At 44.8% G+C, this 17,480-nt stretch overlaps 1 protein-coding gene across 3 annotated transcripts in view; it reads left to right on the forward strand.

Moving 5' to 3' along the window:
- The first annotated feature begins 2,380 nt into the window (after positions 1-2,380).
- The window catches only part of GCK (glucokinase), a 40,076-nt gene continuing 24,976 nt past the window's right edge, over positions 2,381-17,480 (forward strand). For 2 of the 3 annotated variants that reach the window (XM_053270040.1, XM_053270042.1), the window contains exon 1: positions 2,381-2,492. In XM_053270040.1, the coding sequence (XP_053126015.1) occupies positions 2,448-2,492 (45 nt within the window). In that variant the 5' untranslated portion in view covers positions 2,381-2,447. Of the gene's footprint in view, positions 2,493-17,263; positions 17,378-17,480 lie in introns of those variants that run through there. The other variant, XM_053270041.1, reaches the window with a different exon arrangement.

Raw genomic sequence — 17,480 nt, forward strand, 5'->3', positions numbered from 1 at the left:
ACTCTCCAAGATTTCAGGCACAAATTCCAGTCCTACCTGGAGATGCTGCCAGGAATTGATCCTGGGACCTTCTGCTTCCAATACAGATGCTCTCCCACAAGGCTACAGCCCCCACCCCCAGCTTCTCGAGTTGCAATGTATAATGAATGTCAGATCAGATATTTTAGCAATGTTCTAAATATAACAACTTAAAAATGATTGTCACTCACCTACTGCGCTGCTGAAACATTTGGGAACATTCAGAATGTTCAGGGCAGGGTGAATGGTTACAGCAATTACAAGCTGATAAACCCTGGAATGGCTCTGCAGGAAATCAGACATCAGTTTGGTTGGATACTGAATGTACGTAATTGTGAGTAGAGGAGGCAGATGTGACAAATATTTGGAATGGAGAGTCCAAAGGGGGATGAGAGGTGGGGGAATCTATCTGTTTTTTTGGACCAAGGGGAAACGAATTTATAAAATCTACAAATGGCTTTCCCCCCCTTTTTTTAAAGCTTGAAGTGGTCAACGTTTTAAGGCAAATAAAAGAGAAATGGCTTAAAAGTAAGAACAATAGCAACAGCTAGCTAAAAGAAAATAGCCACATTTCCAAAATTCAAAAGGCCTGGAAGCAAGTATTTTTCTGGCATTGAAAAGGATAGAGGGATATTGCCTCGTGGTCCTCCATGTAGCACCTAGAGTCTAGAAGTGGATGTGTGCTGTTGCTCTAAAGTGAGGAGGTAGGAAGGAAAGCCAGAGAGGCTGTGATCCAGGAAGCTGGATGGGAAGAGGTCCAAGATGTATCAGTGTATGTGGAACTAAGCAGGAAAGGTGGGACAGCCATCAGGAACAGTAGCGCAGGAACAGATAGAAGGAATAGCTAGTAGGAAGTGCTTGTTATTTCAGCAAGGAGTAGGAGCAAGAGAGACTCATATGTTGAAGCTGCTGACTCCTCTCATAAAGGACTTTTGTTGTATACATTGATGGGGGGCGGGGGGCGGGTGGAGGTCTAGGGGAAAAGGAGGCTCAGTGGAGAAAGCATGGGGGGAAATAAAGGTCAAAGAGAAAGAAGATTGGGGAGCAGCGGGGAGCTTACACAGAGCTATTGTGTGCTTCTTGGCAAGAAGTTTTGGAGATGGAGAGACCATTATTATTATTGGGAAGTCATGGCAGTAGGTCAAGATGTAGTGGGCTTGAAAACCACATGTCTGTAACTAGCCAAATATTGGCTCCAATTTTCCAAGAGGTGCTAACTTTGCACTACAAAATCTCTCCCTCTAGTCTAGGATGACTCAAGGAGTATCCATCCCTTAGGTCCCTGGCTAACCCGCTAATCGGTTTCAGTGCCAGAACCCATATGAACACTATAGAAATTCCTCCCGGACATTATCTCTTCCCTTATCTCTTTCAACCGGCAGCCAGATCATCTGTACTGATGCCTATTAATAGCGCCAGCATGGCCGTGGTGGGTCTCACTCAGGTTGTTTACTCCAATTGTAAGCATTCTGGACAGAGGTGATGATGTGGGCAATGTTTCCATCTTAGGAGTCACAGACACTCTATCCTCAAACACTCCCACATCTCTTTGGTATCCCTAAGCTGGTTATGGAAGCACCACCCTCCTTTCTGGCTAACCTTCGCCACTTGGAAATGGGTTTCTATAACCCAGCATTGCTATGGGAGCAGAACAGGTTGCTAAGCCTTGAAACTGAGCGGTTGCTGTAGCAGCAACCAAGAGATAATGCGGTTGTTATGCCCACCTGAACTAAGTCCTATCCCCATGGTAGCACAATTCCGCATGATGGCTTTAATGGCCAGGGCAGCAACAGGATTTCACCTATTGCCATGGTAATACAGGGTTCGTCTTGAGACCCCAGGACGCTGCCTGTGCGGACAGCAGAAATGGGAGAACGTCACCGAGCAGGAAAGTAAATAAACTTAATGATGAGTTCAGGAGAGTAACTGAATTGGCAGGAAGTCAGTGGGTGGGTAAGGCAGCTACGCAACGCTTCTGTGCTGCATTACCTGGAGGGAAGGTATAACTTTTCTCACTGGAAATGGGCTTGTGGCTTTGCCTTCAACAAGATGCAGATTGACAAAACGGATCCTCATGTGATGGACGTTCCCTCTCGATACACTGCCACCAAGTGAAGCACAAAGCAAAGCAAGGACCCAAAACACCAAGTTTGGGGCAGGGAAACATCCAGAGACCAAAGGTAAAAGCGTAAGAGGAAATTTTGTCACGTGCTACCAGACTTCAAAAGAAGAGGAAGCAACCTTATACATGAAATAAACAAGCTAAGAAAGTGAAATATCCTCAACAGCGACAGGAAGACCTGCCCTCTCCAGTAGGAAAGAGCAAGGACTGGAATAGTCCTTCTATCAAGAAGGGGGTGGGGGGGCGAAAGGCAAATTGGCACTGTGCATCTTGAAGTTGTGGGAGACTGATCTCAAAGCCATCCCCAATGCTGGATCATAGAACTAGGATGGATAGCTCCAAGAAGGAGAAGGTAACCTTTCATATTTGTTTTCTCATTCTGAGAATCTCCGGGATGCATATGAATTGTGTATATATGGAAGCGTGCCTTGCAAGAGAAGATTAGCACGTAATGATCCCTTAAGCCAGTGGATAGAGAAGTCGGGCTGCAACCCAGAAAACAAACGTGTAGCTTTAAATTCCCCAGTGCAATGGGAGACGAGGTTGTTGCCGTGTCCCCTGCCATTGGCCTTGTGGTCTGTCCCTCCCTGCCACTAACTGTAACAAGCTGAATTCCAGGTGTGCCACCAGAGGCACAGGAGGGGCTGCCTTGTGGGGGCAGAAGAGGGATGGGGGGAGGAGGGATGGGTGAGAGAAGCTGCCGCTGCCTTTGCTCTCATTGCATCAGGGAGTTGAACATGACACTTGTTCTCCGGGTTGCAGCCTGGCAATCCAACCCATGGAGGACTCCCCTGGAGCAAACTAGGAAAACCTTCTTTTAAAAAGAAATGTTCCAACACCAGAGAGAGCTGGTCTTGTGGTAGCAAGCATGACTTGTCTCCTTTGCTAAGCAGGGCCTGCCCTGGTTTGCATTTGAATGGGAGACTTCATGTGAGCACTGCAAGATATCTCTCTTAGGAGATGAGGCCACTCTGGGAAGAGCTCTGCAAGCTTGCATGCACAAGGTTCCAAGTTCCCTCCCTGGCATCTCCAAGATAGGGCTGAGAGGAACTCCTACCCGCAACCTTGGAGAAGCCACTGCCAGTCTGTGAAGACAATGCTGAGCTAGATGGAACAAATGACAGCTTCCCCTGTTCCACTGGATTGTGCATTTTACTGAAATTAAAGCGTACCGGCAAATGTTTGCTGAGAGTTACTGATTTTTAGTGCCTCAGTTTCTGAGCTTAGAAGGCTGTATCATCTTGAAGTCAGAGGCATCCAAAATATCATTTCTGTTATTATCCATCCCTTGCATAGTGTATTTAGCATTCATCACAGATACAGAAGTTTATCTTCTCAGTGGTCCTGTGATGTAAGCATTCTACAAATGGTCGAGTTGGCAAGGCCAAAGGCAGCGACTTGCTCACAACTGAGCAAGAAGTCCAGTATTCTATCCGCACCTGAGCCTTCTGAATTGCAAGTTCTGTTTTTCCTAGTATAAGAATTGTCTTCCTAGATCAGACCAAATTCTAGCCCAATACTCTTGTAGCCAGACAGAGGCTGTAAGGCTCCCAGCAGGGCGTGATAGAGATCTTGCTATTGTTTCTCTCTGACATCTAGTAATCAGACACAAACTGCTTTAGAATAGCAAGGAAAACAAATACAAGAATTGTTTCTTAGCTATAATTGCTGGAGCCTCCATATTTCAGGTCCAAGATGTTGGAAATAGGCCAGGCCTCAAAGCACATCAATGCTTCAGGCAATAGAATTACTGCCCATATGGATATTTTGTGGGTTGCACTACATTTATTTCTGTGCACATCTTTAGAAGTGAGGCATGCCTCACATGGTTGGACTCGTGTGCTCTTACAAACTGTCATGTACCTAAGTGTTTGTGAGTTCAGAGTTTTGATTGGGGAGTCAAGAAAACGCTATAAGGACAGATGAAAAATAATGATTAGAGTTATAACCAGCTGAATCTGGGTGCTGATCCTATATGTATCCATTAAGTCCCACTAAGTTCAAAAGGGATTGATTCCTAGGTAAGTGTGTGTCAAGGTTCCAGCCTATGGCAATTTGGTAGTATGCAATCCTGTTCCGTCACCCAAAAATAGATGTCTGATGCATTTCTAATAAGAGCAGACTTATGATATGGCATGGTATCTGCATTTTATGTAGAACTAATTGGAAAACTTAGGAGAGAACGACCTTAGACAATTGCAGGATCGTACCTTGAAATGGCCATTTTGATGAACAGAGGCTAAAAAAACCTAAGCTATGATAAATCTTTAAATACATCTGAATGACTAGCAGGATGTAATTTTCTAAGCTTCTGGCTGAGGGCCAAACTACACGTGACATTAAACCTGTCATGAATAGGAAGGTTTAAACCCGGAAGTGGGCCGGAACTGGTCTTTTTATGTCCAAAGACAGCCGCAAGGGGCCCCGATCTGGCTCTGGATTGCTGTGTTCAGTGGCAAGGGAGGCAGGGTGTTTAACTGTTTCTCCCTGTGCTGTTTTTCCACTGAACCCCCCACCCGCACCCACCTGGCTATTTGCAGCAAAGGGGCAGATTCGTGGAGGATAGATCCAAGGTTTAGTTGAACGTGCAGCTGGACCCACTTTGTGCAGTGCAAAACATTGTGCAGTAGAAATTAGGTTCTTGTGTCGTTGGGTCTGTGGAGTTGAATGAGGAGTACCTTTCTATGGCCCTGTGTGTGGAGGCACACATGTCTCTTGGATCTAGGATTCCCACTTTCCCGCCAGCCTTAATCATCATGAGAACACACCTTAAGTAAGCTCTTACATTATTTCTGGAAAGGCCTCCAATACTCTGTGTTCATGAACTTGAAATAACAACCCCACCATCCCTTGTTAAGGCAGATTGGACAGAGGCCCTTCATTTCACTCAGAAGCGTGCTTTGCAAGTGGAAATGTCAAGTGAAAAGTTGACTAAAGCCACCCAGATTGGGAGCACACTATATTAATTAAATTGTGGTATGAATCTGAATGAAGTGAATCCGAGTGTGCACTCGGACTGACTGTGGTGCTTCATGGGTAAACTATGCTCCAGTGTAGCTTAATGAGTGCACCATACAGAGCACAACCCAACAGAGGGTTCTGCCACACCACATACTATAAGCCCTTTTCAAAGTGGCCCGGCATTTCATGGAGTGTTAGGGCCAAATTAGAGAAGACGAGACAACAAAGATCCTCGATTCCCCATTTCATTCAATGTTTGCAAAAACCATCGGAGTGGTGTCCATTTTCCCAAATAGCAGCTTTGGAATGTGTGGGCGGGTGAAGCAAATGGGGCACCAACTGTCCCACTGGGGTGATGCTGATTTGCATCCAAACTCCATACTCCATTTTGCAAAAATTTAGAACATCTCGTGTAGTTTGACTGGTTGCTACAGATTTTCCTGCAGCCACCAATGGAATGTTGTCTTCCAATCTGCTTGTGACTCACATAGGCCCTTGGGATGGGCAATCCATTGGAAACGGGGCTGGCCCATTCTTGGGATGCTCCTAGATGGTCTACTTGCAACCAGGTAATGCTCCTGCAGGCCCGCTTTGCCTGTCCTGCTAGCTCTCTGCCTTTCTTCCTCCCAGCCTCTTTCAGTAGCAGCTTGAAGCTCCGCTGCTAGCAAGCTAGGATCCTCCCTTCCCATTCATCCAGGGAAATGCCTTGCTTTGAATTGCCACTTAGATCAAAGGCCTGTCCCTTTATGTGCCTGGCTCTTCTACAGCTGTGGAGATGCACATTCCAGTTCCACCTCCTCTGGGCAGCAGGAAGAAGAGGGAAGGGGGTGAACAATAGCAAGGAAGAGCCCAGTTCATCCAGCTCAAGCACTGGTCCTGTGCAGAGGTCTGTTGCAGAGGCATGCACCTTTAAGAGCTTTGCTTATATTGTGATTGCTGTGGGGTATAGCCTTCACCCACTCATTCTCCTATAGGGGAGGTCTGTCACATTCAAGCACTTAGAGGTTCCTGGTGGCTTGTGTGGTGAATAACCCAAAGCCACGTGTCTCTTTGCTGTGGCTGTGAGCATAGCATTGGTTCCTGCCTGCATAGGCCTCTGAACAGGTCCAGTGCTTGAATGGGACCTACCCAGGCTTTTCTTTCACTCTGGGTACTCTATGTGTGTGAAGAAGCACATGCCCCTAGAGGTGCACCTAGGTAATTTTGGAGCCTGAACCTAAAGTTCTTGGGGCTGGGCACTGGGCTCACCTCTGCTGCCGCTGCCAACAGAGAAGCTGCAATTCACTACTTTTTACACCAGAACATGCTCAGGGAAAGCTGAAAACTCGTTGTTGTTATTTTTAGAAGAGATTCTGAATAAGATACTTCCTACTGACTTGCAGAGAGACGCCACGTTTTGCCTGGACAATCCTGCCAATTAAATTAGTGGACTGTTCACCATTTGGAGCCCCCCCCCGGCAGGCATTTAGAGGGCCCCCCAGGCCTGCTGGGGACTGGACGTCCGCCCAGAAGTCTGGTCCAAAGAGCACCACTGCATGCCCCCATAGCAATTACAGAGCCAGGCTCTCAGAGCTGTAGGCTCCCTTTTGGAGTCAAAAGATGGCAACAGGCCAGCGCTCTTCAGAGGCTTCTGTCCATAAAAGAACTTCGGTATCCCTACTTTCACATCGAAATAAATACATGCATAATGTGGCTACAAATAATGAGCTTTAGCCTTGAACCAACTTGAACCCCTTGCAAGAGGACTCGTTCCTCAAGGATCGAAATTCATTGGGTGCATCCTGGTGCAAACCTGTGGAAGATTTAGAAAGGAGCCGGAGCCTACAAATCCACTTGCCAGCTCGCCTGTGGCAAGTGCCCCCAGCCCTCTGGCAAGCAGGGCACCCAGCACCACACAGATCTCCTTCCCAGAGGTCTCCATTCCACTGCCACTTTTGAGAAGGAAAGAAACAGCAGGAATCCTTCCTGAGCAGAGTAGAGGTCTCCCACGGGTCCTTACCATCTTTTATCTCTCAGCACAAATGGCAGAAGACCCGCTTCTCTCCTAAGCCCGCTGCCTATGTGCCAGAAAAGGATTTGAGGGAAGAGAGAAGATTAGTGGTGACCACATATAATGGCTGGCTAGTGAGCTAAGTCTAAATTTGTGGGTCCCTGGAAAGGAGGCAGCTATGGTTGAGAAGCTTGCCGGGATACCAGCTACAGAAGCCCTCAGTTGCAAAATGGGTACAGGTGTGATCTCATTTACTGGCTCAGCTTCTATCCATTCAGGTTCTCAACTTCCCAACTTCATTTCCTTTTTAACCTCCAGTAAATCCTGGTCAGTTTCACCAGGTATGAATCTATCCAAATTCAAATCAAATTTGAATCTATTCAAGTTCAAAACTATTGAATAGAGTGGAGATTCACTCAAATTGATTTAAAATTTCTCAAAGTCGAATTGAATGTGTTCGAAGTGGACCAAATTCAATCTGACTGTGGGCAAATTTGAGTCGATTCGAGTGAATCTCCACCCCGTTCAATGGTTTTGAACTCAAATCGATTTGAATTCAATTCGAGTGAATTTCGTGCACTTCCCTACAACCAAGGCACCCGATATCAGAGCACACTGCAGTCGATTTAATTCTGCAAGGGGAGCCCCAGAACCCTTTAAAACCCTTTAGAACCCTTTAGGACTCCATAGATGTGTAACAATCAAATATATGCATTTCAGAGATTCTTTAAGAAAGTGTCTTTGTTCTTTTCAACTCCCATGCTACTAGTCCCAGACCTGTCTGTGTGCCCTGCTCACTGGGGATGAGCCAATGGAAGCTAAGGGGAGTGGCCTAGGCACTTAGCCATACAGTGATCTTTCAAATATGAACCCTGTAGCAGCAGCGGGCATGTGGTGAGGACCGACAATCTGACCAACACACTGTGGCTCCTGTATGAGGAAGATGGGGGAGGGGGTTCCCTTTTTGGTATGCATCCAGTTCTGAGCAATACAGAAGAGGCCTGTTTCCCTAATCTGATGCCCAAAATTTGGACCTGGATAGAGTTTTAGATACTCTCAGCTAACTTGGCAAAGAGTCTCCGAGTAAAGTGAGATACACTTCAGGAAATTCACCAATGCCTGCAACTGACCTGCTACAGCTCTTTGTATATCACTTTTCAACAAAACTTCTCAAAGCGGTTTGCATAGAGAAATAAATAATAAAATAAGTTGGTTCCCAATCCTGCCGCCCCAAACTTACATTTCTGGGCGGTTTACAACAAAAACAAAAAGTTAAAACATTAGTTAAAACAAATAAATGGCAAATTAAAATATTGGTTAAAATAAATGACAACAAAAAGTTAAAACATTATAAGAATTTAAAACCTTAAAACAATATTTTACGATGAAGTTAAAACTATTAACATGGTATTTAATTAATAATGACATCACAGTCCAATGTAGTCAGTCAGATCTGCTGATGTGCTGATATTACTAAGGGCAAATGAAGACCTCACAATGCCCTCATTCTGAATACAGGGCCTGATCCAGCAGGGCTGTTCTTCTGTTCTTATGACCAAGGGCCTGACTCGGTATAAAGCAGTTCCCTATCTTCTTCTTCCTCCATCAGCCTTGATAATCAAAAGACCACAAATCATACATTCCTCAGTGAGCACGACGCTCTTGCTTCGGTATTCTTCTGGAAGGCAATTGATGGGCCTGGCTGGGGTGCTCTCGGTGCTTCAGATACACAACTTTGCTCAGGGAGCTAATGGAGTCCGAGAAAGAGAGTCTACAGCCTCAAAGTAAATACATTTCCTGAGAGCCAGCAGCTTTGCTCCAACGTCTGCTTGGTAGCCAGACAGGTATAGAGTCTATATGGCTCTCCTGAAGTTCTTTCTGTATTTGTCTTACAGGTGATTGGCTGTCTAGGGATTCTAATGGGCCCCTCCTTTCACTTAGTTTCCAGCTTGGTGCTCTCAATAACAGCTGAGTTGTTGCTTGAAATCTGGACAAATATATTATCTCCTCAACGCACTTTGTGGGGCAGATTTTGGAAAATGTAAACTACATTGGGGATGGAGTTGTAGCTCAGTAAGGGAGCATCTGCTTTGCATGCAGAAGGTCCCAAGTTCAGTCCCTGGCAGCATCTCCAGGTAGGGCTGGGAGAGACTCTGATACCTTGGAGAAGCCGCTGCCAGTCAGTGAAGGCAATACTGAGCTAGATGGAGAAATGGTCTGGTTTGGTATAAGGCAGCTTCCTATGTGCATTTGTATCCCTCCCTTCCTGCAGTTTGCCTGAAGTAGTTCTCCCCTTGACTGGGAGGGCAGTCACAGGAACTAACTAAGATTTATGTCAGCCCTGAACGTGGGTCTTTCAGAGCTCTGGATTTGGGAATGGTTTCTGCAGATGGTACTGTTTCAGAGTCCCTATTCAGAGTCCCTATTCATGTTGCATAGGTTATGCAACATGAATAAGACTTGATCAAAGCTATTGTGAAAATGGTGTTTTTCAGAGTCCTGGTGTTTGGGTGGTTCTTTACAATGGAGAGGGGGGGGAAGGCATGCACAACCATCCAGCTAGGTATTTGGAGCTTCTTGGCAAAATGGTTAATTAATAAATCTGGCTTGTGTTTTGTAAGCATTCATGGCTGATTCAAGTTTGTGTCCCCCCACCACCACTCGCCCTGAACTAGACTTTTCTAGTAACCAAGGTATCTTGGAGCCACCTAATGGCGCTGCAGGGAAATGCTTGACTAGCAAGCAGAAGGTTGCCAGTTCAAATCCCCACTGGTACTATATCAGGCAGCAGCGATATAGGAAGATTCTGAAAGGCATTATCTCATACTGTGTGGGAGGAGGCAATGGTAAACCCCTCCTGTATTCTACCAAAGACAACCACAGGGCTCTGTGAGCGCCAGGAGTAGAAATTGACTTGACGGCACACTTTATTAAATTATAAGGTATCTTGGATTATGTGTGTATAAAAATTTTAGCTGCCTAGCTAATGCAGAAATAGCATAACCATTTGGGGATGAAAGAAGTGGGGGTCTGAGTCCCCTTTGGAGTTTGAGATTTTTCCAGGAGTACATTTCAAATCCCCACTGGTACTATATCAGGCAGCAGCGATATAAGAAGATGCTGAAAGCATCATCTCATACTGCACAGGAGGAGGCAATGGTAAACTCCTCCTGTATTCTACCAAAGAAAAAACACAGTGTTCTGTGGGTGCCAGGCGTCAAAACTGACTTGACGGCACACTTTACCTTTAATGTACAAATGCCTCATGTTCAGGTTCTTCTTATATTTGGGTTGCCTTGGAATATGCATATACCATATTTCAAAGTGAGTGAGTAGTAAGGCCCAAGTACATGTGGATGTTGATTTTTAACACTCTGACACACAAATACAGTTGGTTCAATATGAAATGCATCTGTGCTTTTGGCTTTGCTGTTTGCTGATACTGAGATGTTGGTCCAGTCGATCCTGAAATTCACGGTGCTGGTTTGTCCTGCAGTACATAGGAAGCTGCCTTATCCCAAATCACACCCTTGGCCAGGGCTGCTCAACTGGCCTACATCTCCCATAATCCCTGGCTATTAGCCACTGTGGCTGGGGATTCTGAGAGTTGTAGTCCAAAAACATCTGGAGGGTCTAAGCTGAGCAGGCCTGCCCCTTGGCCCATCTAGCTCTGACAGGTAGCATCTCTCCAAGGTTTCAGACAGGAGTCTTTCCCAGCCTTACCTGCAGACACCAGGCATTTGAACTTGGGGCTTTCTGCATGCAAAGCAGATGAGGCCTCCTGTTAACATATCTCACCTGCTTACTGGCAGGAAAAGTGCAGCAACGAGCACTGCGAATTCACACCTGGAGCTCTGCAAATAGCTAGAAGGAAACTGACCGAGTTAAAACCCATTAACACATATAGGCTCACGTCTGGCTCTTCTCCAGCACAGCTGTGCAACCCAAAGAGGGAAGTTTGTCAGAGGAGCCCTCCTCCACAGGCCGGGAAAAGGGCTGGTTCATTAGTTTGAAAGAACTGTGTTCACGCCACATGTGAGCACTCAAGCATTTGTTTGTCTTGGGGAGCAGCTGGTATCCATTATGGATGTTAGCCAAGGAGTCTGGTCATAAAGAACACTAGATAGCTATATGTCTAGTAAATTTCACTTAAGTTTGTACTCCTATATTTAAACAAAAAGGTAAAGAAAACCTTTGCACCGGACACTTCTGATAGTCCTAAGCTTAGCCTCTGCTCTGCACAAAATACTTATGTCAGTTGCACAAAATACAACATACATATTTTGGATCAGTAGCATGTCATTCACAGTGGATAATATTACGTCTGTGTTGTTTTATTTTTAAAACCCCTTTGCAGTTGAAATTTGTTAAAAAGAAATATCCAGTTTCACACAAGAGTAGAAACTTAATTTTATGGACTCATAAGAACATAAGAACAGCCCTGCTGGATCAGGCCCTGTATTCAGAATGAGGGCATTGTGAGGTCTTCATTTGCCCTCAATAATATCAGCACATAAGCAGATCTGACTGACTACATTGGACTGTGATGTCATTACATTCCGGGTATGATCCCTGATTGTTTGGGATTGCATACTACTACTACTCCTCAGAGGTGCACCTAGGTAATTTTGGAGCCTGTCCCCCACCCCACCCCACCCCCGGCTGCAAGTTAAGCATAATCCCCTACACACACACACACACACACACACACACACACACACACACACACCCCGTAACACACATAGTATTTTTAACATGTAGGTTCTTGAGGGCACAAACAGCAACTGAATTCACAAGAATGTAAGAATACAAAACAGATATATTTATGCAAATATGCGTTAGCAGACACATTTCAATATGCAACTTAACGTATTTCCATCCCACATATTTATTTCCCCACTCCCCCCTCTGTCTATAAAGCAGAGGTCATGCTCAGTGCCCGTCGCAGATCTCAGTCATGCTTGGCCGCTGGGTCAGACTAAATAATAATAATAATGATGATGATGATGATGATTGATGATAAATTCCAAAACAACTTGAAGAGCACCTCAACACCATAGGAGCCACAGAAATCACCATCAGCCAATTACAAAAAGCAGCTTTACTGGGAACAGCCTATATTCTGCGACGATATCTATAATAATTATAACAGCAACAACACTGATAATAAAATTCAGCCATCCCAGGTCCTTGGGAAAGACTAAATGTCTGGATAAAACAAACCAGTCAGTAACACCTGTCTGACTGTGTAAATAATAATAATAATTTATATATATATAATTCCTATTTGTGAGATCGTAAATGGGTTGGACAGCTTTTCCTCCTACCTCATTAAGTAATAATGATGATGATGATGATTAATATTAATATTAATAAACATACTTTATACCACCCAAAACTTATGTCTCTGGGTGGTTTACAACAAAACAAAATAAATGACAACATAAAAGGTTAAAACGTTAGTTAAAACAAAATTAAGGACAACAGAAAAAGTTATTACAGCAATTTAAACTTTAAAACAATATTTTAAAACAATGTCAAAACTATCAAACAGTATTTAATTAAAAGCCTGGGTGAACAGATGCATCTTTAAAGACTTTTTAAAAGTTGTCAGAGATGGGGAGGCTCGTATTTCAGCAGAGAGCGCATTCTAAAGCTTCAGATTTTGGGGGCCCCAGGGGGTGTGGAGAACCTGGACTTCAATCCTGAAATCCAGAAGAAAGAGTGCCTCTGCTGCTGCTACTACTGCTACTACTTATATATCACTTCTCAACAAAAAAGTTCTGAAAGTGAGAACTTTTTCTTATATTGAAAAAGAATAACAACAACAACAACATGATTCCCATGTCACCAAAAGGGCTCACAGTCTAAAAAGAAACACAAGGTAGACACCAGCAACAGCCCCTGGAGGGATGGTGTGCTGAGGTTGTATAGGGCCAGTTGTTCTCCCCCTGCTTAATATAAAGAGAATCACCACTTGAAAAGTGCCTCTTTGCTAGTTAGCAAGGGTAAAAATCTGTAACTTTAAAAAATGGCACTGAAATAGCAGTTTGGGGAGAACCAGTCTCCAAACAAAACAGAACTGCTCAGAGATTATGTACATAGGAACAAAGGAAGCTGCCTTCTACTGAGTCAGACCATAGGTCCATCTAGCTCAGTATTATCTACACTGACTGGCAGTGGCTTCGCCAAGGTTGCAGGCAGGAGTCTCTCTCAGCCCTATCCTGGAGATGCTGCCACGGAGGGAACTTGGAACCTTGTGCTCTTCCCAGAGCGGCTCCATCCCCTAAGGGGAATATCTGACAGTGCTCAAACTTCTAGTCTCCCATTCATATGCAAACAGGGCGGACCCTGCTTAGCTAAGGGGACAAGTCATGCTTGCCACCACAAGACCAGCTCTCCCCTCACCTTTAGTATTGTAAAGGGGGTGAGCTGTATGTAGTGTTGGGGACTATTTCAGCCCTCTGAAGAGCACACCTTTTATACAGGTATGCTCCTTTGAGAGAATTTGGTACAGCATACGAACAAGTAAGTAAAGTGTGCCATCGAGTCAGTGTTGACTCCTGGCAACCACAGAGTCCTGTGGTTGTCCTTGGTAGAATCCAGGAGGGGTTTACCATGGCCATCTCCCGCGTAGTATGAGATGATACCTTTCAGCATCTTCCATATCGCTGATTCCCAATAGAGGTGAAACATACCAGCGGGGATTCGAACCGGCAGTTCCTGGCTTGCTAGTCAAGTCATTTCCCCACTGCACCATTAGGTGGCTACAGAATTTGGTTCAGCTTTTATGAATAGATAGTACTGTGAGGTACATTGTTATATTAACATATGTGTGTGTGTATAGATAGATTGAGTGTGTGTGTGTGTGTGTGTGTGTATACTCTGTGTGTGTGTGTGTGTGTGTGTATATATATATATATATATATATATATATATATATATATATATATATATATGCTGTGTTCCTTAAATGTATGGCAAGATTGAGATTTCATTACCAACTGAAGGTCACCTCAATTTGCAACTAATTAACTCCTCTGCCCCCTGAAATTCTCTGTTTTCCTTTCCAAGTGCAAAGCCAGGCATTGCTTAATTTCAGTTACTCGAACTGCTGCATAGATTACCAAGTCCTAAAATGAATGAAATGTTGCTTGGTTAGGAAGAGCAATAGGTTGCTTGGGGGAAAGAGATTTTAAAATATAAGTGACTTTCAAGGTTGGGAGGCCTAGATTTGGGGTTTCTATTTTTGCTCTTATCTATTTGTATTGCACACGTAATTTTGAATGACTTTGTCTCCTCAAGTCAGTGCTTCAGTGCTGCATCCAGATTTCAGGTAAATAATTAACCTTAAGGCCTAGTTCTCATTGAGGTAATAAGCCGGTGTCTGGGCGGTACACTTCAGACAGCAGTTGGGGTGGGGGCTGACATGATTAAATGTGCCTCCATAGGGGGGAGAAACTCTGTGCATAGAAATCTAGCATGTCAGGAAAACAGGTGAGAACCCTTCTTCCTGACATGCTAGCTTTCTGTGTAGAAAACCTTCTGTGCAGGCTTTTTGGGCGGGCGGGTATATTATTTTTTATTATGATGATTGAGTACAAAACAAAAAATACACAGTAGAGTGTTTTTTCATTACAACAGGGCTTCAGTCAGAGTCAACAACCCTATTGTCAGTCCTTAAACCGGGACAGCAAAACTTTGGCCCGCCAGCGATAGTTGGACTACAACTCCCATCTTCCCCAGACACAGTGGCCAATAAGGATGATAGGAATTGTAGTCCAATCTCTGCAGGAGGGCCAAAATTGTGCAGCCCCGCCTGAAACTCTACAACTTGCTGCTTATTTTTTGTTTCTTGTAGACTGTAAACTCTCTGGCCAGGTCCCTGTGCCACTTCTGTGCTCTGCATTGAACCTAAAACACTCTAGTGCAAAGACAAGTCAGTGGCTTGATAGTTAGAATCCAGCCGGAAGTGCTACTAACATTTTGTTGGCACAGACATTGAGGCTATTCTCACGATGGGGCAAAACCGGGCGGTTTTTGCCCATCGTGAGAACCAGCAGGCTCGTGGGTGAGCCTGGTGGTTCTCTGGCAGCTACCCTGCCAAAGTAGCCCTCCCTTTAGCCTAGGTTAGCGGAGCGAGCGCTCCGCTAACCAGGGTTTTCTGATTGTGTGCTGCCATGACACGACTCTGCGCCAGGGCAACACACGAGGAGACCCCCGCCAGGAGGCCTCCCAGGTTTGGAGGTCTCTCCAGGATGACCTGCACGCTCGCGCGGGGTATTCTGGAACTTCCGGAGGGCGCACAACCCCCGATCCCCGTCGGCTCCGTGACGGAGCCGGCAGTCGTGTGGGTGCCCGATCCGGCCGCCCAGCTATGAGCGACTGTGAAGCGCCTCATTAAATGATTTGCTTTATGGGTTCTCTGCACACAATGAGACTGCAAGTGGCAGGCAGTCTAGCAGGATTGAATTGTCCTACTAGTAAAACCCAGGCCTTAACTGTAGCACTAGCAACCATATGGGGTGATGTTCTAGATTTACTCCATAGCTGCAAAACACGTTTGGGGATGGTGGCAGAGCACCTGATTGGCATGCAGAAAGTCTCAGGTTCAGTCCCCGGCAGCATCTCCAGGTAGGGCGGGGAGAGACTCCTGCCCGAAACCTTGGAGAGCTGCTGCCAGTCAGTGCAGACAATCCTGAGCTCAATGGACCAAGGGACTGACTCAGTATACGGCAGCTTCCTATGTTCACCAGTTATAAGAGAACTGTGGCCAGTCTTAGCTCATCATCGCTGTATAATAGATGTGTTTGCAAATTCATGTGTGTCATGTTTACATGTTTGTGTGCCTGTTAAAATCATTTTGCTGGTACACCTGAGAATATCATATGAGAATATCATGTCCAGTGACATTTGTTAGGCATCTCTCAAGCTCAATGTATTAGCCTTTGCGCATTTTCATACGTGAACAGAAGTAACCATGTACATGTCATGCTTCCCTATGATAAGAGCCACACGTAAGCAGATTGATACTGCAAACATTTTAAAATGTTTAAAAACCTAGTTATGGAAAGATGTATGGGTGTGTGTGAAATATTTCCCATCATTGTATGGAAGAGTCCTTCACCCATGATACTCTTTTCTTTAAAAAACTGTGTTCATCTCAGTCCCTTGTCTCTTTATTGAGTTTGGAAGCTTACAAGTCAAGAACTGCCTGGCTTCGGTTCCCTGCACACTGTCTTAAACAAGTGCACCATTTTCCATAATGGTGTCACAGGCACTGTCCAATAGGGGCCTCTGAGGCCAATGTCTTTATTTCGGTCATTGACTAGAGTACGGTGGGATAGTGGGGGGGGGGGGGCTCTGACACGCAACTGCCTCTGGACTCCCTAAAACAAATTACAAACAACTGCATTTATTTATAAACTGCAGTTTATAAAGCACCCTGAGCCATTTTTGGAAGGGTGGTATATAAATCAAATCAAATCAAATCAAATCAATCAATCAGTCAATAAAATTTATTGGGCAAAAAATCCCCATCATCTGGAATGTCTTGAGACCTAGTTCTCATCGAGGTGATGCATCTGTATCTGGGGGGTATCACTTCAGACTGCAGGGAGACTGACATGATTGACTCCTCCTCCATGAAAAAACAAATCCTGGAGCATATAAAGCTAGCATGCCAGAGAGAAGGAAGTGACCTAGTGCATTAATTAAATGGAAAGATAGAAACTCATTTTTTCTTAACCAATAGTTTGCACAAATTTACCACTTCCATGAGAACTCTGCCTAGGTGTCACTTAGGAAAACATGCACAGGTTACCTTCTGTGCTGAAGTGAAGGCTCTGCCAGATGCCTTCTCAATCTTAGAGACACCCACCAAAGTCATCTGGAATTCCTAAGAGCCCTTTAAAGGGCTGATGCACTTGGAATGCAATTTAGTTCTTTGCATCATATTTGTTAGTGTAGCTGATAAATGGCCCTCATTATTATTTTTTTGATGGGGCATAGTTGTGTTAGACCCTCTTCTGGCGGACCTTTAATCTTTTCGTATGAGAAATGCCGCCCTCAGTTTCAACAGCTCTCAACCTTGAGCTTAAGCAAACAACATACAACAAAAAGAGTCAGAAACTCAGCCTGTCATGTTAGATTCATCAGGTGGCCAAGAGGTTTCTCAGCACACAGGCAACAAGCAGATTCCTGACCATCTGCCCCCAGAACTGACGGACAATTTGGAAGGGGCAGAATTATCAAGAGTGAAAATGGTGTTTGAGATCGTTCAACTGGTAAGGGCTGAATGTGGCATAGATATGTTCTTCTCATCTCTTCTGCTGTGTTTAAATCACTTGATTAACTGGACAGTACTGTGTTTTTCCAATAGGTTATCTG

This window comes from Hemicordylus capensis, chromosome 8 (genome assembly GCF_027244095.1).
Source record: "Hemicordylus capensis ecotype Gifberg chromosome 8, rHemCap1.1.pri, whole genome shotgun sequence".
Classification (NCBI taxonomy): Eukaryota; Metazoa; Chordata; class Lepidosauria; order Squamata; family Cordylidae; genus Hemicordylus; species Hemicordylus capensis.